This window comes from Diadema setosum, chromosome 2 (genome assembly GCF_964275005.1).
Source record: "Diadema setosum chromosome 2, eeDiaSeto1, whole genome shotgun sequence".
Classification (NCBI taxonomy): domain Eukaryota; kingdom Metazoa; phylum Echinodermata; class Echinoidea; order Diadematoida; family Diadematidae; genus Diadema; species Diadema setosum.
In genome coordinates, this window is record NC_092686.1 from 44,362,067 (window position 1) to 44,384,837 (window position 22,771).

General features: G+C 38.5%; 1 protein-coding gene across 1 annotated transcript in view; it reads right to left on the minus strand.

Moving 5' to 3' along the window:
• Nucleotides 1–7,306: 7,306 nt before the first annotated feature.
• LOC140246023 (N-acyl-phosphatidylethanolamine-hydrolyzing phospholipase D-like) overlaps nt 7,307–22,771 on the minus strand; it is a 70,706-nt gene continuing 55,241 nt past the window's right edge. Inside the window, exons 4-5 of the mRNA XM_072325471.1 lie at nt 14,234–14,348; nt 7,307–8,051 (exon numbers count right to left, since the gene is read on the minus strand). Coding sequence (XP_072181572.1) covers nt 7,920–8,051; nt 14,234–14,348 — 247 coding nt within the window. The 3' untranslated portion in view covers nt 7,307–7,919. The remainder of the gene's footprint in view (nt 8,052–14,233; nt 14,349–22,771) is intronic.

Consider the following 22,771-nt stretch of genomic DNA (forward strand, 5'->3'; position numbering starts at 1 on the left):
TTTCAAACGAATACCCACATCAAGAATCAAGGTTGTTTTGACGAATATTGAGCATATGAGAAAAGCAAGATTACAGAACTGAAGACTTTAATGAAGAGTTTTGCTTCTGGGGGAAATGAACAGGGAATTTGAGCAAAATAATTGATGCGATTAGTTTAAAGCCAATTTCCTTTTACGCAGTGTAAACCCTTGTTGACCACTGGTCAAGAACGCTTGAAGGCATAGGATATGACCACGGTACGTTGGCTGCAGGTCAAGTGGAAATCACTTAATCATCCGAGAAGGAATTGCTAATTGATTTCTAATGACAAATCACTTTCGTATCCATTTCCAATACATTGTACCTCTAATTCACTTCGTGTTGTTTTTAATCATTCTGTACCTATTCACAATAAATTGTAAATTTTCTTAGTGCTGAATTCCTGTATTTTGTGAATGGATTACCAAATGCTCTCTGCTCTTCTCTGTCCCTGTCTTCTCTTCATTTTTACTATCACCTTCTCCTTATTCTCTCTCCTTCCTTTCTTGTTATTTTTTCTTCCACGTTTTCTTGTTCATCACCTCTACTTCTTTTTCTCTCAACTTCTCTTCCTCTTTGTTTGTTTGTTTGTTGTTATCTAATTCAATTATTCAATATTCAATAATTATCTAATTATTCAATAGACATGTATATACCTATATCTTTCCATTTTATTAAGCGCCGCGAGCACCGTAAGGTGGACCTGTGCGCTATACAAGTAGCCATTATTATTATTATTATTATTACTATTACTATTATTATTATTATCATCATCATTTCGAAATCTGTTTCTTCTCCTCCTCTTTCTTCTCCTATATTTTCTTGTTACACGCCTACTAAAGGATCTTTGTGAGCCTTGTTGTGTGAAACTCTCCGTGCAATACCTACAACGACTTTTATTCGATGGTGCCATCCATGGAATGTTCGGAGTCAGACAGTAATCTAATCATTTTCAGTCCCTGTCTTCGAAGGGAAAACCCCGGCTGACTGAGAAATGATGACCGTCGATATTTCCCCTCGTTGGCCATTAGTGACATCTCGCCTAATGAGATAAGTGGTCACAAAAATATTGACAACGTCAGGTTTGCTGATGTCACAGTTTGAAGATCCACAGATATGGGTACTATTATGACAGGTCCTTTGCAATTAGCCCTAGAGTCATATTTTTTGTGTAATTTAATTCAGTTTGTTTACCCCTATCATTACTTTTGTTTTTCCCTCTCTCCTCTCTTCCTCTACATAAGCCAATGTCAGTCTCTCTGTCTGTTTCCTCATCTCTCCCCATCTCTCTCTCTTCCCCCTTCTATCTCCGTCTCTCTATCCCTCCTCGTTTGTCCGTTTGTCTGTCTCTGTCTGTCCCTCCCTGTCCCTCTACCTCTCCCCTTCTTCTGTCTGTATGTCTGTCTTTGTCCCTCTATCCCTCCCCTTCTGCTTGTCCATGTCTGTTTGTCAGTCTATATGTCCCTGCCTCTCTATCCCTCTTCTTTCTATCTGTCCTTGTCTCTCAACCCCTCCCTTTCTGTCTGTCTGTCTATGGGTCTCTGTCTCTCTATCCCTCTTTCTTTCTGTCTGTCCCTGTCTCTCTAGATCCTTTCCTTCTTTCTTTGTTTGTCTGTCTGTCCATCTCTCTATCCCTTTCTGTCTGTCCCTGTATCTTTCTGTCCCTCTCTTTCTTTCTTTCTGTCTGTCCCTGTCTCTCTATCCCTCTTTCTTTCTATCTGTATTTCCTGCCTCTCTATCCCTCCCTCCTTTCCTTCTGTCTGTCTGTCTGTCTGTCTGTCCCTGTCTCTCTACCCCTCCTCTATTCCCTCTATGTCTGTCTGTCTCTCTCTTTGTTTGACCTTATCTATCGCTGTTTGTCTCCCTCTCTTGACGAAGCAGCAGAGATTCTCAGGCACAAAGTTATCCAACATGTCCTTTACTTTCTCTTCTCGTTTTTTCGCCCACTATACAGTTGAACCTCTATTATCTGGCCTCCCTTTATGCGGATCTCTCTATCATCCGGACGCAATCTCGCCGTGATTTTTCAATCTTTTTTTAAGAATTCAGGAGGAAAGGGGGATTCCCAACTCCTTGAGAACTCCTACACAAACACACATGAATTACATATACTTGGTACATTTCTTAATAATTATTTAGGTAAATCATCCCAAGAATTTATAAAAGAAAATGATTTCATTCTTGCAAACACGAACTTCTATTTTGGGGTCTGTTACTGAGTGTAACAATGAAAAGGTTGCGGTATACACATTACTACATGTGGTACTACAATGGGCTACATCAGTACATGTGTATGTATATGTACATGTATAAAGCATTGAGTCTCCCGTATCCGGCCAAATCCCTTATCCGGATGAGCCCCGGTCCCGACTTGTCTGGATACGAGAGGTTCAACTGTACCTATCAAACAGTGTAATTCTCCATGAGGTTAAATCATTGTATACCTGTCTCCTGTTTGCAGTAGGTTAATATTGTCTCATGTGTCACAGACCAACAATCACATCCAGCAGAGAATGTTGTAAAAACCCCAAATATTATACCATAAATCAATTCAAGACTTTATGACACTCATTCCTTATATTTTCTTTATCAAAGTTACTAAAATCTCAAAACATTTACAAAAGGAAACACAATCAACCATATAATGTGTTGCTTTTCCATCAATTTGAGTTACACTTTATTGCAAAAGGGCTGCATGCAACTTTTTGATACGACACAGTGTTGGACTAAAATTATACATTCATATAAAATAAAGTTATGGTACAAATAGAAAATGCCGACAAAATCATGCAACTCTCAGCAAAGACAGTAAAATTATTTACATAACACTCTGGTGCCAGAACTAATAACAATGCTATTCCACAGTTCTCAACACAAGCTTAGCAATCTTTCTATGATACATTCATTTGAAAGTCACACTAAACAGCTCTACACATGAAAACTTATTTTGCAAAGAATGAAGTCACTTGTGAAGTGTCCACATGTTAGATACACAGAATATCAATGAAAGTCATCAAGTACAAAATGACATCCAAAACATGACACTCCCTCAGTGCACTCTTGTTATAACGAACATGGTTATAACAAAATTCTGGTTACAGTGAAGTAAAAAATTCAGACAGCAACATTGTCTGCTCTTTGTTTTTTCTTGCTTATTCGTTCGGTTGAAACAAAATTTTGATATAACTAAAGAAAACTGCCAGTCCCGAGGACTTCGTTATAATGGGAGTCCACTGTATATTCACAAACATCTAATGAAGCTAGGTGTGTACACGTACATCAACTGTAGGTTGTATGACATGACATTGTAAATACTAAGGCCATGATTTATTACAATACAAATGCAACAAAATACCCAAAGGCAACTATAAATCTGAATGTTAGAGTAGAATCTGAATGTTGCTCCTCAGTTCAAGTTAAAACAGTTGTCTTTTTATTTCCTGCCAAAACAATGTCGTTCTCCAACAGTTATTAAAATCAAATGTTCCTGTTTCCATAGAATAGTTATACAGCACATCAACTTGTTTTCAAAAACATACTTGTCTTCTCACCCTTAGATTCAAAGGCCTTGTATTATCATAGATTTGCACAGTATACTCAGACATAAAAAAACTGACCTTTTTTTGTAAATGAATGAAAGATCTGCTCTTACAATATTCACATATAACATCCATAACCTGAATCAATGTGAAACTCATGAAAGAAGAGGCGTTTAAAATATTTCATCTCTGTATTTTTATAGAAAGAAAGGCAACAAATTTTACCACCTTATTATCCTTCAGGCCACAATCACTGCTGTTACTATTTTTATTCTGATTTCATGTCTTATGATGCCAGTTAAGGGTACTGCAGACAGGGAAGTGCTCTATGTGAAGCATCATCAACATCAGATGTTCAGGTTTTTTCACATCTCAGTTAGATAGGAGCTTTCTTAAAGGACAAGTTCACCTTCATTAACATAAGGATTAAGAGAATGCAGCAATATTAGTAGAATACATCAGTGAAAGTTTGAGGAAAATTGGACAATCGATGCAAAAGTTATGAATTTTTAAAATTTTTGTGTTGGAACCGCTGGATGAGGAGACTACTGAGGCTCGTGATGTCATATGAGTACAACAGTATAAAGAAAATGTAAAGAAAATTCAACATATTTTCACTTTTTTCGCATAATAAAAGAGCGCTTGACCTGTCTCGTTCTAAAGGCAATGGGAATAATATTACCCATAACATATGTCAGTAACGAGTCAAGGGAATGTGTACTTTTTTCAAAAGATGAAATTTTGTGAAATTCTCTTTATATTTTCCTTATATTGTTGTATGCATGTGACATCATACACTGCAGTAGTCTTCTTATCCAGTAGTGACTGCACAAAAACTTCAAAAATTCTTAACTTTTGAACGGATTGTCCAATGTTCCTCAAACTTTCAATGATGTGTCCTACTAATATTGCTTCATTCTCTCAATCCTTATGTTAATGAAGGTGAACTTGTCCTTTAAATCATGGTAGAAATTAATTCATAGTTGTATGAGGACTTGAAATGATGAAAGGAAGAAATTCCAACATGAGTCATTCATTCAAGTACGGCCTACATGTACAATGTATTACAACTGATGTTCATCACGAAGTAGATTGATCTTCTAAACAGAAGAACAACAAACTCAGAAAGACATTCTTTCATATGAGAGATCATTGTATACAATGTATTATCTGGAAACCACTGAAATAAAGAAGAAAAGTTTGAGCCAATACAATTTCCTCTTCAGTTTGCTTGGATCATTAGCCAATACATCTTATATCTCAAACACTTATTGTCATACTGCTACTCAAAGTATCAAGAGTACATAAACAAGATCCCTATATATAAGCCATTCAATTGGCACAATGCCTCAACTTGCAGGTGGTACTTGAATTGAAGACATGGCTACCACACGTACTGCTGGTTCACGCCCACTTCGTTTGACCCTTCCTCCGTGACCTGGGGCCCAGCCATGGCACGTATCTCATCTGCCATAACGACATAATCCTAAATCAACTTGGGGGTGGGGGTGGGGGGGGGGGGGGAGGGGGTGAAAACAACAATAACAACAGCAACGATGCTGAAAACGTGGGTAACAGGGGTAGGTTAAATCAAGAGGTTTAGCTTTATGAAGTGAGTGCCCCTTATAATTTGGCTGATGAAAGGATTTGACCTCAACAATCAATTTTCGATGTATGACTCATTCAATCAGTGGCTGCATCTTGGAAAAAGATCTTAAGTGGACTTCACATATGAAGGACAGGTCAAATGAAGGTCATGCACTGATATGCTTTTCATGTACCAAGTCAACAGTGGGGTGATAAAGTTTTACAGACAGTAAGTAGAGTAGTTTGGTTTAAAAAGACAGAAAAGAAAAAGAATTCAACTTGTGACTGAATACTTAAATTTTAACTAAAAACATTCAAATCCATTCAAATACTTAAATGCTAACATATGTCTGAACAGAATGCAGAATGTATGATATGCAACCAAAACATGAGAAAAAAAGTCAATGAAAAAAAAAATATCTGTCAAAGAAGTCATTTGTGTGTGCATCTCAGACAACCATATGTCGTATCATAACACATCAAATTCTTTTAGCTTAGACAAAATATGAAAATCATTTCCTCTCTTTCAAAGCATCATGATACATTAATTTTGATATATGAACTGGTATATGTTCGAGTCATGCATACTGGAAATTATTACAAAATATGAAAAATGTAACAACTACAAACAAGGATGTTGAACCAAAGCAAAATAAACAAAATAAGTCTTTTGCTTGCTGCTATCAATTTACTGTTACTTCTCAAAGAAAGATGAGTGTACCATTGAAAAGATCACAACTCCAGTACTGGTAGACAAGAAACACCACATTTTCTCTTTAAAACTTCAATTTTTTTTTTATTTTATACAATCTAATCTAGCCACAACTGCACAACTGCCATTCCAAATTCATGCTACGGCGTCTAAGAGCTATGCCAGCTGAGCAGAATTTCATCACAATCCCAAACCCCAAGGTTCACAGATGACACAAAATGATGTGACCCAAACTTGTCTGCCAGCGATTTGCTGGAGGTAAAAAGTTCTTGGTTTCTAACAAGGTGGGATTGCCAAAGAACTCACAGCAGAACTCAAATCTACAGCACTACCTCCATCGATACGCCTAAAGTCATACTTACACTGCAGTTACACCCAAGACTATCACATTTTCTTGCTAAGTTTTAAAGAAAGACATTGACAAATGTTTGTCTAACTATCAAAAGCAGTTTGCTTTAGCAGCTTATCACAAGTGATCATAGAGACACGGAGTGAATTTAACGAGCCAGAAGCTCATCATCTCATTTTCATTTTGTTTTCACATGCACAAAAGATGGTTTGCATTTATTTGCATGCCAAGGCATGAATATTCATGAACAAATGTCATCAGTTTCTTGGCATTGTATGGTCAAAGACACGGATGATGATGAATTTACATAAAAAAACTTTGACCTCATAATATTAAGAGACAGAGTACCACATACCATGTCATGTTTGTTGATACTGACCTAAACAAGGACAGTGGGAGAAATGTCCATCAAAAATTGAAAGAAGAGCCTGAAAAGACAAGCAGGGTTCGAAATTGGCGATGGTCCGCTGGCCATTGGCCACCCAAAATCACGACGGACTAGCTAAAAATCATAAAATTCTGAAGTTATTAGTCCGTCTGGCTAGCCAAAATATTTCTTCAGTGTTAAAATTGATTCTAAGTAGTCCGCCTGGCTAGTTAAAAAAAAAAGTTAAGTGCGACCCCTGACAAGTTTGGTAGTATTCAGACCAGGCGTGTGACAGTGATACAGAAAACTGTACGGAATGAAAAGAAAATGGTGAGGCTGAACGGGTGGTATTGTGTATGTCTCTTCCCATCTAGAGATACCACTGCAATACTTCATTGCAAGCATAAGTATTCTGCAGGTGTCTTGAATATGATGATAGTACCATTCATTAATATCCTTTGTACACATCACTACATGTACTAATGAGCAGAAACCTAATAAAGGTATTTCCACTTTGTAGCAAAAAAAAAAAAAAAAAAGAATCTGTAATTTTCAAAAGCAAACAAAAATGGAAAAAAGTCTACAGACTGTAAAGAATAAAACTGATTGGGATTTCCCCAAAACATTTACTGAGCAGGGTTGTCACAGAAGTCTGATCCTACATGACTAGACAGTGACTCATATAGTCTTCCTGGAGTAAAGAGTCTTTGAACTATTATCTCCCCATATTCTGATATTGTTTGTTTGTCTTTTTCCTTCATGTTCAGGGAAACAATTTCTTTACTACAGCCAATGCATAAAGAAGAAGTTCATTGTGGCTGGGAATGCAGTTAAGAATGCACCTAGGGACATGAATAATACTTGCATTATCCCCTAACAGTGACTGTACTGATGGTCTTTTCTTTTTCCTCATTCAAACAAACTTTTGCCACATTGAGAGCTAAGATATCCACGTCACTATCCCACTGTCCACTGCTTCCAGGCTCTGATTGGCTGCCTGTGGTAGGCCCTCTGTGGCCAAGAAAGTGGAAAGTGTGTCGCCTGCTGTTGCATGAGTTTTCGTTTCATATCTTCTCACCAAAATTTTTCCCCATCCAATCCCACCCCTTTCCCCCTTTTCCTTTAGACATCCTTGCATGAATCACTAATTTCCTGCTAAGTTTTATCTCTCTGTTACCATCTCCTGCTCAGCTGATTCTTGTCGTAGAAAGACATACACAAAGAGAAATCAAGAAGACTGCATGAACCGATGTAGAATCACTGCATCTTCCTCCCATGCTCCACATAATTTTCTTGTCTGCATCACAACGTCACTCTGCCATTTTTTCTCTTTGCCTCGCCCATCTTCAGTCGATATCGATGTTCAGGTCCTCCAGGATGAGACGTGACTCTCCGTGCTTCATGACAAAGAAGTCCTCAAGAGGGAGCCCTTTATTCTCCATGGCTTTGTTCATCTCCTTGGGCGGGTCCAGGTAATACTGTATGAAAAAAAATAACAACAACAACAATCAGACATATAGCAGCAGAAACAATGACTGACAGGAAACCAGCTCAGCAATCACAGAAAAAAAAAATACAGAGAATTAAAATGAACAATGATTTTGTGGCATATCGGCCATGAGAATTTGCCGGAAACGTAATGTAGGTGAGGTCTGCCATCCTGCCTTAACCCTTGCAGTCCCATGTACACAATTTCATGCGGCCCTAATGGGATCAAGAACCTGTGTTGAGTATGCAGCCCTGGGATTTCAGCATTGACGGGACTCGTTGATGCGCAGTGAGTCACTGTACGGGAGGAAAGAGTCAGCAGCCATGGAAGTGTGTACACGTGCTGCATCACACATCGATGACAGCCGAACAAATGTTGACGCACACACTTCTTCTCGTATCAGCACAAACTAATCAAGGGGAAGGGTGGGAGAGCATGGTCTACTGCTAAAGGCCCTCTGGCTTTCTAGAGCTTAGGTTGGCAGAGTATGTACACTTGTCCCATACACAAAGTAACCCATTGAGGACTACTGGCTGATTTTGCTATTACACACATTCCCCATAGACACCTGCCAGAGTATATTTGGGACTTTAGTCTTCAGTGGGTTAAGAGGAGTTCATGAGACATAACTACTGGCATAGAATTTCAGATTGTTAGAGAGTTACAGAAAGAGAATATATCGATATATTTAGACATCAGTTAGTCAAACAAAATATGGACAGATGCAATCTTTCCTTTGAATGTAATTTCATCTCTCCACACATTGGGTTTCGTGTGACCAAATATGATTTGCAACAATATACTCTAAAACGAGGAATGTTTGATGCATTTTAATTTTATGAATTTCGCTAGAGCCAATATTTACAAAGTTCTTGTCCACACTATATGCACTGAATGCCAGTGGCAATTTGTGAAAATTTCAATTGAAGTTGTATACAATTTGTGTATGTCTGCTGTGTTTGTGTACTAGTGGAAACTTCATTTTCATAAGATCATTTTTATGCCTGGAAGGAATAGGCCTAATAGCTATCTTTATCATTCTCCAGAATTCGCAGTTCACATCATGGCAAAACAAATGAATGAGATGAAAATACATTGCAATGTCTGTCAAAGAGTGGGCTCATTAATAATAGATAGATCATAGATAGATAAATAGATAGATAGATAGATAGATAGATAGATAGATAGATGGATAGATAGATAGATAGACAGAGAAATAAACAGATAGACAAATAAATGAATAAATGAATAAATACATTAATTAATTAGTTAACAAATAAATACATAAACATATAAATAAATAGATAAATGAATAGATTAATAATTAAATAGATGAATAAATAGATGAATAGATAGATAAATAAGAAAAAATAAACAAATAACTATTATAAATAAATAAATATAAAAAAATGAGTTAAGAAGCCTCATTCAACTTTCTTGGTAATGATGGCAAGAATTGGTTTAGAGAAAACAGTTGAGAAGCAGAGGGGAGAATGGGTTGCTAGGAAACAAATCACATGGAGAATGAAACAAGATTAAAGTACAGAACGTGTATGAGAGGGATCTAGTACACTTCAAGCAGAAGATGTGATTGACAAGTGGGGCACCAACGTACTGACCAGCCTCATATTCTGAGGGACTCAAGGATTAGTGAGATTTATACTAATCATCAAAGGTTGGCCTTTCAAGGTCTGAGTCATCTGAAATAAAAAACAACAACTTGTGGACTTAAGATCGGCTTGTCAAATTGGGCACCTACTTTGTCCAACATCACATCCATCTTTTCTTCTGATAATATCATATTATGGTGATTTCACCTTTCAAGAAAAAGTGTCAGGTGGGTTACCAAACAAAAAAAGACACTTTTCATACAACAATCAACAAACTTTTTTAATCTAGATGTCAGTTGATATAGAATTAAAAAGAAACAAACAAACAACATTAGTTTCATTCACATGTTAGTCTCTCTCAATTTCTCTTGGTATGAAATATGTAGGAGCCATGGTACAAATTACTGTTCGGCTACTTTCCTATCTTTATAGGACTATTGTGCAACATTTTTTTTTTTTTTTTTTGTCACTGAGAGGAACAGTGGTTTGTTTTACAAGAGTGATTATTTATGACAGAAAACAAGCATCCCAAAAATAATTGGTTGACTGTGAGAAGGAAGGTGATAAGAGAGTCTTAGACTGTGTTTATCAACTTTCCCATGTTTAAAACATATTTCAATATATAACCCACTATCAAAATGTGTTTGCAAATGCCTTTCAAATAATGTTTCTCCAGCTGTTGCATTTATCAACTCTGTCATGAGTCAATTGGGAGGCCTTGCCACTGTGCAGCTCCATTGAGCAGTTTTATTTCAAGGAGCGGAGATGTGTACTGTAAAACACAATATTTTCGTGGCATGAAATTTTCACGAATTGGAGCCGACGGCCTTTTTCGCGGCATGAAATTTTCGCGAGTTGCCTCTAACATTCAATGCGTATAGTGTAGACAAGAAATTTAACGTGCATTTTAATTTCACAAATCTTGGCTCTCGCGAAATTTGCAAAACTAAAATGCATGCAAACATTCCTCATTTTACAGTAGTTGGTAGTGGTTGCCATGGGCATATGGCAGGTCTGAGGTATAAATGCATTTCAAAATGACTTTGTGTTTATCAACTCTACAGAAATGCATTTCTGGCTCAAACCACTTTTGCAATCACACCTTTTCACTATTTAAGAAATGCATTTCTAACTCCATAATTAAAACAACTTTGCATTTATCAAGTGCCCAAACTCCCTGAAAGTTGTTTAAAAACCTTTTATTCTGTGCCAGAAGTGAGTTGATAAACGCACCCATAGAAAACATTGAGGTTTGTACATGATCGAAGGCAAAGCTGTTTAGCCTCAGGGGCAAATGTCTGGGGTTTGGTTGTCTGAAACAACTTCACATCCATGGAGAGTGTAGGGACCTTGGGTTCTCCACCAGGTATCAGTTCAAACACATGTCGGTCTCATCAACAGTTTTGAGCCGATGTAATCCATATTTCCTGAAGAGGAGAGATGCCCGGCCTAACATTTTGAGGATCATGTTTGACATGTTTACCATCGAAAACATAACAACGTAAGGCTGGGCTGTGTAAATGTGTCTCTTCCAATTGGGCCCATGTTGGTGACATACATAGCAAAAAATGAGTCCCGCCCCTTCCACAAAATCTGCCACACCCCTCTCTTGGTTGAACAAGGTTTTCCAGCTCTAAAAAGACATAAGGACATGCATGCATGCTAAAATGACTCTTTGCCATGAGAAATGGGAGAAAAAAAAGTTCTGTAGCAGAGTCTTAATTACTTGACCAGCTCTAAAAAGACATAAGGACAAGCATGCTAAAATGACTTTTTGCTTTGAGAAATGGGAGAAAAAAAAAAAATCTGTAGCAGAGTCTAAGTTATATGACCAGGGGTGGTAAAGTGACTGAGTGAAAGACTTACTATGCTTACGAGACATCAAAGAAAAATCCTATAGAGTCATGCCGTACAGGAGTTTTGTTTTAGAAGAGTCAAATACTTTACAAGAGTTGTCATTGGCACAAAGTAAAGACTTAACTCTAAGATAGGTCCCTTTAATTGCTCCTTACTGCTGCCCACAGAAAGTGACCATATAGAACAATAAACATACAATCAAACCTGCCTTAGTGGTCACCTGCTTATAGTGGCCACTGAAAATCCCCTGCACGAAACTGCTGTATTACATAGACCCTTTATATAGTGGTCACCTGCTTAACATGGCAAATGGCCACTCATTTTGTATCCCGTGGTTAATATCTATAAACTGCATACAGTGGCCAAAAAAAATTAGCTGAACTGTTATATCAGCCATGAATATGTTAGCTTTTAGTTCATTGTGTGAATTCTACCGAGTCCAATCAAAAGAACAGAAGTAGACTGAAAGAAAATTTATAATGAAGTAAACTGTAAAAAAAAAAAAAAAAAGAATCCCCATATTATAACTGCTCATGCAAACTTATTTGCTTAAAAAAAAAAAAAAGAATTACATGGGGTGTTTTATGCTATTCTACAATGCAAATGTTGAAATTGAAAAAGGCCACCGACCTGTCTATAGTGGCCACTTTTGTTGTTTCCCTTGGGTGGTTGCTATAGGCAGATTTAACTGTATTCATACTATTTTCTTGTTTCGGGAGACTCGGGTTCGAATCCTGATGGAATCGCATTTTCTTTCCTTATTTTTCCATTATTTTCTTGTTTCTTAGAAATGATAATTGGATAAGTTTCTATCAGTTTGTAACCTGAAAGAAATCATACTGAAATTGTACATGATTTATTGACAGAAAATATAAATATGGCAGGAGACTTCTACTATCTAATATCCATGTTTTGTTCATTTAATCCAACTTATGAATTGGAAACAAAAGAGTAAAAAGTAATGTGAAAGTTGGATATTCATGTGTCTTGTAATATACAGCCAATGCATTACATGATAATTTTCATATCTGTACACAGGACATGATGCAGGTTTAGGTGAAGCATACATGACTGTCCTTCCTACAGTCCCTGATGCGAACAAGTTTATGATGAGCTATGGACCAAAGTTAAGCACTGCTGTTAGACGGCAATGGAGTTGCACATAAGAATCAGACGTTACATCGCAAGAGGGTGGGGAACAAGTTTGCGTTATGAATGGGCCTCATCTCCAGTGGAGCTAATTGAATGAATTAACCAACGTCTGAATCATACGACAATATCAAACATGAACAAAATCACGCGAACCTGTTGTACTGGATCATAAACCTGCTTTACACGACTGTCAAAAATGATGTGATGCAATACAGAGAAAAAGTTGCGACACGGGTATGACTGGCCGAACATTTTGTGCTGTATCATACCCTCACCACCCAGCCGGGGTGAGCTTGCAATATGCATTTATTGCCTTAATACACTTGGGTCAAATCTTTCAACTTATTAAGGGAATTAGGAAATTAAAGGGGGAGGGTGAGGCAAGGGACAGGAAGGGAAATGTTAAATGGTACCTCAAATTGCATAATTAATGCATGTCGGTCAATTTGTTTGTGTTTGTGTGTTCGTGTGTGTGTGTGTGTGTGTGTGTGTGTGTGTTGGGTGTATAGAATATGGCAATAATGGGAAGTTGCCCTTTCTTGAATCAGTGCCACTTTATTAAGCTAGATTTTGTTCCTGAATTCTTGCCACAAGTCATAATTGATACCAATGCAATGTACTTTGTATGAAATTCACAACGGTTTTACTCATAATTCTCACCTGAATTTCACAAAGGGTGGATAATATAATCAGTATCACTACTGTTATCAAAGTAATTCCACTAGTACTTGGTACCATTGCGATCACCATTATTATTGGTGACATCGTCATTGTTACCATCAGTGTTATTTTATCATCATTATCCTTGCTAAAAATTGCCCTTAACTAGGTAGAAGTTAGTTGGTTTAGTTGCTGCAATCATAAATTCACTCAGTGATATCCTCCCAGCAAACTGTCCACCAATCTGGTGTATCCCTCCAACACATCACATGGGCAAGCTGGGTGTGGTCAGGAAGGTGGCGGTCTTAAAAGCCCCCCACATTCTGTCTGATACCGGCATATACCTCATTTCCGAAGCGGAAGGTCCCCCAGTGGATTCCCAGAGCTCGGCGCGCCTGCACGTCCTCCCGGATCCGCACCGCCTCGTCGGGGTTGCAGTGGACCTGGGCCTTAAACCACCTGGCCACGGAGATATCGTTTCCATGGCGAGGGATGCAGGGGTTGGGGGAGGGGATGTGGAAACCAGGGAGAAATGAGAATTGAAGAGGGAACGGAGGAGGAAGAGAAACAAGGCACAATAGAGGAAGACAAATGTGTAAGATGGAAATAGGTGTGGCCAAAGAGAGGAAGCAAAGTGGACAGCCAAAAATTATTGTAAGGAAAAAAAAAGATGGAAAATACGATTGGATGGTTATCAGAATTAGAAATAAATGGAGAATGTGTTATAGAAACGCAACAGAGAATGCATAATGCAGATGAAAGAAGGAGCAAGAGTAGAGAAGCAATTCAAAGGAAGGAGGCAAGTTGAGGGTAAGAGGGGAGGGGGTGGGGAGGGGCAAAAAATGAAAGAGAGAGAGATATACAAAATGGATTTAATGGCTTGCATAATTACCTCATATGTTAGTGTGTAAGTACCCCAGTGGATTCCCAGGGATTTCCGTGCATTTACGTCTTGGTGGATTTGAACAGCTTCAGTGGGATCTACATGCTGGCCACGCATCACGTCCCTACACAGAGAGAGAGATTCACACAGATAGAGAGAGAGAGAGAGATAGAGTGAGAGAAAGTGCCATGATTTCTAAGGAAGGGAAATCATACGACGCAGACTTTTTGTTGTAAGATAGTTAACTTCTTTTACACAGTGTTTACTTCTTAAGACTGTGTAGATGGGAAATGAGTATGCAATATAATGAGTATCAATTTGTTCCGAGTTTGTAATTAAACAGGAAATGTCTTTTCTGTGTGTAACCTCTCCAGGTATGCTTGAGATAACAAGACAGTAAATCTCTTCTGCAAATGAGATATATCACAACATAGAAATATACAGTAGTGACACAACGAGCTGTTCTCCCATGTACTGTATGAAAATGTGTCCTGTGAAACCAGAAATTTGTGTGTGCAAGAAACTGTCACTAATTTTGCACGGAGCAAAGATTCACAAAAGTCAAATGCATGTAAAAGTTTTGTCTACACATTGCACTGAATGCCAGTCACCAATTCATGAAAATTTCATCCTGGAGAAAAGGCCATCAGCTCAAATTCACAAAGATTTCATGCTGCGAATGTTTCTGGTTTCCAGTATGTGACATCATTTTCTAAACTCTGCATTCATGGCTACACAAGTGAGAATAATGGTAACCGTCTTCTGTAGATGTGCACAAACATTCATACAACATCCCAAGTTCACAAACATCTACGAGTTAGGTAGAAACAGAAACCCCTTCAGAATGTGCATAGAAAGTAGTGACAAAACTACAAGCACAGATATTAACCATTTACATGAGAAGAGAGAGAGAGTGTTAGTTAATTCAATTAAGCATCGACAGAAACTACAGAAGAAAAGAGATCAAAATCAGGCTGAAATCCCCCCAAAATAAGCTCGGGGATCTCAATGTCAAAGGTATCATTCAAAAACTGAGATGACTTATTCATCTGTGATTCATATTCCTGTAGACATCCAGAGCAATTGGTTTTTTGCCAAGTCTACAAAGCCACCAAGTTGCAAGCCTGAATCAAGCATATCATTTAATTGGGAGATTAATGGCCTCTACCCAACAGTGCCAGTGTAGGCTTGATTCATAGACTCTTTTCCCACTCCTAAAAATGCATCTAGCTATCAACTCTGTAAATGAAAAATAAAAAGATCCTGGCTGTAGCATTTGCAAAATTTATACTACCATACTTGTTCCACAATGAAATTTTATACATTTTCAGCATGAGGAATGTGCTAAAGATAGAAATACGGATAAGATTGTGGCTAAACTGGAATGACATTCATTTGAAACCATGTCTAGAAAAAAGGAATGACGGATTAGTGTGTTCTGGAAGGTCAACAGTGTCAGTTACATCTGAGATGTCTCACAATGATCATACTTTTACACTTTCCCGACTCTAAGGTAATACATTGTAATTTAGCAATTAGCAAAAAGTGAAACAAAGACAAAAAGCTGACAGGTCCTTTGTTCTTGCGGTGCTTGTTGTTTGATGTGTGCATGTGTGTTTTTGTTTGGCTGTGTTACTGTTTATTCATTCACTTTATCATTTTGTATCCGTGTCATATCATAAAGAAGATACACACTGCTGTGATGATCATAGCAGAAACTAATCAAATTTGTGCTCGACCCCCTCCCCCGCCCCCCCCCCCCCTCAAAAAAAAAAAAAAAGAGAGTAAGAAGTGAAGACCAGTATGTGACTGGTAACGAGCATGAATGATTGCCACGGAGGATTATGAATAAAGCACGGGTGATTTCCTGCAAAAGGTGACTACCTCATTAATGGCTATGATCACAGGAGATTTACTCATTCATAAAACCAGCGATGGCATGCAAATCAAATCTTTGCACGAACACCCCTTTCACACGATCAGCCAGAGCACTTCAAGGCACCATTTCATAAAAAGTCGATATGATAGTAATTCTTGCTGGAATGGCAATTGTCATGGTAACGACAAGAATCCAGCTTCCTGATTGGCTGTTGCTATATATGGGAAGCTGCCACTCCAGCAAGAGTTGCTATCCCAACGTCTTTTATGAAATGGGGCCCAGGAGTGGCCCACAAACATTCTAAATCCCAGTATGAAATGGACCTAAAAACTACTGTCCTCAAATTTTTTTTGATGTCTACGTAAAAGCAAGCAGAATGTGGAGAACTCTATCCACTACAGGAGACTGGGGGTCATTCCATCATGTATTTTATCAATGATATTCACTGACACATTTGCTCTCAGCCAATCAGATGCAAGGATTTCAGTAGCTTAAAACAGTTGTCAGTGACTGACAAGTTTCATGTAATGCTGCCCAGGGGGGTGTTTCATCAACGTTTGTCGGCGCTGACAACTTGAATCACCATAGTAACAGTCAGTGACCAGAGCATCTCAGCCAATCAAAACCAAGGATTTTGCTGAAATTGGTCAGCGCCGACCGCTGACAAGCATTGATGAAAAACCCCCCTGATCTTGTATTGTAAGTCAATCACTTCCATGAGATAGAGGGGGGTAGGATTTGCTTCTTTGTTATGTTTTGTTTTGTTTTGTCCCTGCACGGGTCTGGGCATGCATGCCTCAGGTTTTTGAAGGGGCTTCAATTTAGACTGCTCCCAATATGTCCACTTTAGACAAGTAGAGCTGCAAAATTTGAACTCATAGGGAGTAATGCGACTAAAGCACCGTAGAACACATCTACTTGCAAATCAAAACTTAACGTAAAAAAAAAAACCCTCAAAATGTCAAGAACATTGAGTTATGCTCTGGTGGGAAGTACATAAGAATGAAGAAGGAAGGAAGGCAGAGGGACTACTGATCTAAACTGATGTGATTCCTCACTACTCTCAAAGGTACCTGTCTTCCTAGCCACTACACAGGTACCTTTTCTTTCCTTACACATTTTATCCACCCTGTTACTCCCCCCCCCCCCCCCACACACACACTTGCCAATAAAAAATGACAACCAACTTAATCAAACAAAATACAAAATCTAGCACTACAAAAGAGAGGGCAGCTCCATCAACATCACATACAATATTTGTCTGTGTCAATTAAAAGTAGGCAGCTCCATCAACATCACATACAATATTTGTCTGTGTCAATTAAAAGTTTGTCAGTCTGTTCACACTTGTGGGGGGGGGGTACAGTGGAGCAAGGGGCTGTGTGCATCAATTAGCAATTTTCTTATGGTTGTCTAACTACATGCGTCTCAGAAGAACGTGAGACCCTTGAGAAAAATGACTCACAAAAGACTGTTTAATGATGCCCCTGTAGCCTGCTTCAACCGGTATCACGATTATCTATTTGGGTGAGAACATTACCCCTATCATGGAACCGGAGCTCTGGTGAATACTTCTATGAAAATGGAAGGAATATGAAGGCCTAGAGACTGATCTAAATGGTATCCAAAATGTGATGGCAGTCTACAGGGGTTAATCAATTTCTTTGGCATGTGTAAAACTTCACTAATACCACCATGCGGGGTTAGTGGCATTTCTGATATAATAGCAGCTGGTAGTACAGTTTTCTTTGAAAATGTCGTTTTCTACAGTTTTGTTTGAAAATGTCATTTTCTTTTCTGAAAAAAAAGAGAGATCAGATACAGGTTTATATGCAGGGATGATAAAAAAGAGAGCAATTCCTTTTTTTCTTTTTCTTTTTTACTGTCATCAGAATTTAAAAAGAAAAGAGATATTTGGTATTTTGTGAGCACTGAAATTTGCATGACGATTTTTTATTTGCATGAATTTGGCAATTGGAGTTTTGATTGTGAAAATTACAGCGTGCCCCCCCCCCCCCCAAAAAAAAAAAAAAAAAATGGAAACAAAAATTTGCCCTACAGGCACTGTCTAAGGCAAGCACACTAGTGAGATTTGATCTAATGTTTTAACAAAACAGTTTGTTTAGAGATGTCACACTTCCTTCTGAATGTTTGTATTTTTGTTGTTGTTGTTGCAATACGATGATAATGAGAGGACCACGAAGTGTGCTATGCAGAACTCCCCAAAATGTCTGATCACCTGCCATTCTCCAAAATGTCTGTATGCGAAAAATATCAGCATTTCCAGTATGCAAATGAGTGAGAGAAATGGACACTAAGCCTCTTGTCAGGTGAATCAGAGATACCTGTCATCCACAAAATCAATTCCAGGCCTTGCACCCTCACAGAGGCCTCAGGTCTAAAACAAAGGCAAGCTGTTTCGATTCAAATGTCATGGAAGTAAATCCACTGGTGGTACGAAATCCCTTCCTCGACTGATGACGAAACCCTGGAAGAGGCTTTATGGGATCATCTCAGTGTTACAGCTGCTATAGCTCGAGGTTAGTGACGTTACTGCGTTTAAACAATGCGACAACAGTTTGCTAGTGTGCTCATTACATTTGAGACAGGCTTTTCCCTTTAATGGCCATTAATTGGTCCATTAATTTTAGCAATCCATGGATTATATAAGCCATGATGTACTTTGAATAAGTGTAAATGTGACACAACTGGCAATTGAAAACATAATCAGCACTGTGATCAGCATTGACGATCAGCCATCTTAAGTTGGATGACATAATTACTTTCTTTACAGCAGTTCCCATTAAAACCAGCATACGGCCATTTATTTTCTATGTACCCATTACGGTTTTGCAGCCAGTGCCAAAGTGCTAAACCTCCATTGTTGCTTGATGTATAATTAGAGACAGAAGACAAATAACCGTAGTCCTTTTGTGAAAATGATTTCAGTTAACAGGCAAACAAATGAAAAATGGGAAGTCGAGGGATTACCCTAAACAATGGAAGCATTCATGCTCACAACACAATCTGTCCATCGCTCACTGGGCATTGACAATGGTGGCATGCCTATTGTGAAGAAATGCGAACATGGCACTCTACTTTGACTTGTCCTCTTAACGGGAAAGTCCCTCCTGATATTACATTGCTTTGTGTAAAAAAAGAATATGCAGAAATCAGGGAAACTTAAAAAAAAATCAGATACATTCAGAAAATATGAAGTGTAATAGTTTAGGAAGTACTGTACAAAGACAAATTAGCAACTGTGTGTGATCCAGGTGGTTAATAGCATAAAAAAGGTGACTGATTGATTTTTCCTCCTGAGAATTCTTTTTTTTTTCAGACTTGTTCTTGGTATATGATAGGAACAGTGATTATGTTTTTGCTGTTCTCCTCAGCAAATAAGTTCTGCCTGTGCTCAAATATTTGAGAATAATCTAAATTATTGAAATTTTGTTTCTGTGTAAAAAAAAAACAAATGAAGAGCTGCTCAGCACCTAGATCACAAAGATTTGCAATTTGCTTTGCTCTCTAAACTTTTACAATTCATAACTTTTTTATGTATCTGATTTCAGTCCCAAATTTTCACTGATCTCTTCCTCTGATTTTTCTGTTTTCAAACAGAGTGACATAATACCATGGACTTTTCCTTTCACTCTTTAAGAACCATTCCCAAGATGTTTGCATATGATCCCAATGGCATTTTGAGATACCAGTCCTGTGAGGGTTAAACACATCATGACACTTTGTCATGAGGCAAGTGTTCACGGATTTGACAATGTAAAGGCTAACTGTAGCTTTCCACAACTTTCCTGGAAAGGAAACTAGTGGATGCATTAAAACCAAAACATGCACAGCAGGACGAGCTCAATGCATCATCCAATCAAATGACAGGTTGTGGAACAAAGGACGATGACAATGGACGGAATATGATCAGCCCCACAACATTTCCATGACTCGTCAGTGTGATCGATCCCCCACCAGGTATTGGGGTAGACCATACTGGAGGGGCCTTGTTGCACCCTGGAGTCGGCCGGCTCAGGGGTTCCTGCACACCCCATTTTCCATCTGTAAGCCTTTAATGCACTTAATAAGATTTCTTCTCTTCTTGAAACATCTGTAATATCCCTCATATTATGATTGGAAATGACACGAGGCCTCAATCTCTTTGCATTGAGGGATTTTGTTTTTGTTCTCCTGTTTAAAAAATGCATCATCTGTAGCTTGGAGCATGTAACCAGGGAGGTGTTCTCATTGATTCAAGACACCTGTCCTTTCATCTTTCTACCTTGACTATATCATCTATTAGTTATGACACAACACCCATACTACTGTAAAACAGGTGGTGGTCATTGTACAATTGTAGTCTTTGAAGAAGCATCCAACTATCTACCTGCTTGTTTGTACGGAATGGGGGGGGGGGAGGGTGGTGGCAAGGTGACTTGACTCTTTATCTGCCTTATAATAGGCCTACAGCATGAACTACACCCATCAAAGTCACTTTACTTATCACCGATATAATCAAATCCAACATCCATGAGATTCAAGTTGAAGACATGGACTTACTTTGAAAGTGATTGTGAATTTTCCTGGACATGTGATTTTGACAGGTGAAATGACATTATCTTGCTCACTGCAACCAGAAAGTCAAGTTTATTGGAGTTTTACTATTCTTCTTCTTATCAACAACAACAAAAAAAACCTTCTCTAATATGGTATACAAATTTTAGACTTTACAAATCAATTCAAAATACATGGCATACATTTTTTCACCGCTCTCTTAAATCCCTATGTACTATCCTTTATCAACTTGTATGCTAGATGGAAATGGTTGTTTTTATATACTTTAAAGAAATGTTTGATAATGGTACAATTCAAGTCTTGGTGCAATGAGACAAACCTACAGATAGAATGACACAATAACAATTTCTTTATCCACACAAGCAATGCCGTTGTAAAAAAGCATAAGAAATTGTCTTATTGGGTGCCTGTATGTGACTTCACGGAAAGTCATTGCTTTAATAATGAGAAAAATCAATCCACCCTTGAATCTTGTCTGCATTACTGATGACACTAGAGCTAACGTATGATTCACCTGTACCCCTCCCATACCAGGTATTTGGGTTAATCCCGGGCCAGTGCCACCAGAGGAGATATCTGGGCGAAGTGACTGTTAGGTGACGATGGCTCAGTTAATCCCTTAGATCCCTGACAAGCTAAGTGGGTGAGAATTAAGTAGACTTGTACAGTTTCATACCTGTCAAAAGTCCTCAAAGTTTTGGGGGTTCAAATCTTTTATTGGGAAGGGGTATGGTATTTAACCCGTTGAGGACGGGCTGATTTTGCTACAACACATATGTGACCCGCTACAACAAAAGGATCCTAAAGTCGCTGACTGGTGAGCCGAGAAAATCAAGTTTGAAGTCAGATCACCAAAATCTGTCAAAATGTTCGGATTTTTGTTTTAACATAATTTTGTAGTCTAAGGTATCTTCTATCATCTGCCGAAATTTCGAAGCTAAATGATCAAAGGAAAGGCCTGAAAGTAGCATTTTTCTGGGCCATGCTTGGCTCGCCCGTCAGCGACTTTAGGACCCTTTTGTTGTGGCGGGTCACATATTTCCCCCATAGACACCTGCCTCAGTAAATTCGAGACTAGTCTTCAACAGGTTAAGTGGAGAGAGCTTTTCAAAGCGACACTACTTAAGACTACTAAGACATTACAGTTGGTGGTATTGGCTCTATCTAGGACTGTAAGTCTAGTGCCCCATTTATACTGGGCATTTAGAGCCCATATCCCATTGAGGACGAGCTGATTTCGCTACAACACACAGTTCCAATTGACACCTGCCCGAGTATATTCTGTACCAGTCTTCAACGGGTTAAGGAGTGCCTCTGAGCCCTTCTGATCTCTGTATGAAAAGGCAATCGGGCCCTGGAGCACTCTAAAAGTTATGCCTCTCTCCGAGCCTAGGCTCAGGAGTGCTCCTGAAGTGCTCTAAACTCTGTATAAATGGTCACCGATGTTTAGAGCGCTCCGAAAGTGGAATGTGGTGTGCACTGTGCATACAGTTTGAATGTTTAGAAGAAGCTATGTTGTAAGTTAGAAGGTCATCATGACAACTATATCTCAGCCACTTTAAATGTGATCTCAGGAAGCGGTGATTCTCTGTATGAACAGACTCAGAGGGGCATTAGTCAGCTCCTGGGCCTGACTTTGTGTATAAATGGGGTATAGGATGCAATATACTAATGTAAGGCTTTGCCTAAGCTCACCATGCAATATGAAACATGAAGACATCGCGTTACTTGACACTGACATGAATCAAACTCATACTTGCCATACACTCACTCTACTGCGTAAGGGAAGCATGATACATACCATTTTGTTGTTAAAGTGAGATTCTTGTTTACATTAAGCCTGTCTCACAAATATTTTGAATCATGTTTTATTTCATGTAATCACTTAAGAACAGTTCAATGCGCAAATAACTGCCTCTGGTGATTTCCCTTAAGTATGCCACAGCTCAAATGTTTAAAAAAAAGGAGTGTTGGGCAAAATGAGTAACAAAAAACAAATTCAACAGGAGAATTTGCACAGATTACTTCTAGAATTGCCATACCACCCCCATAAATCAAGAAGAAAATCATGCCAATGTGAAATTCCTACA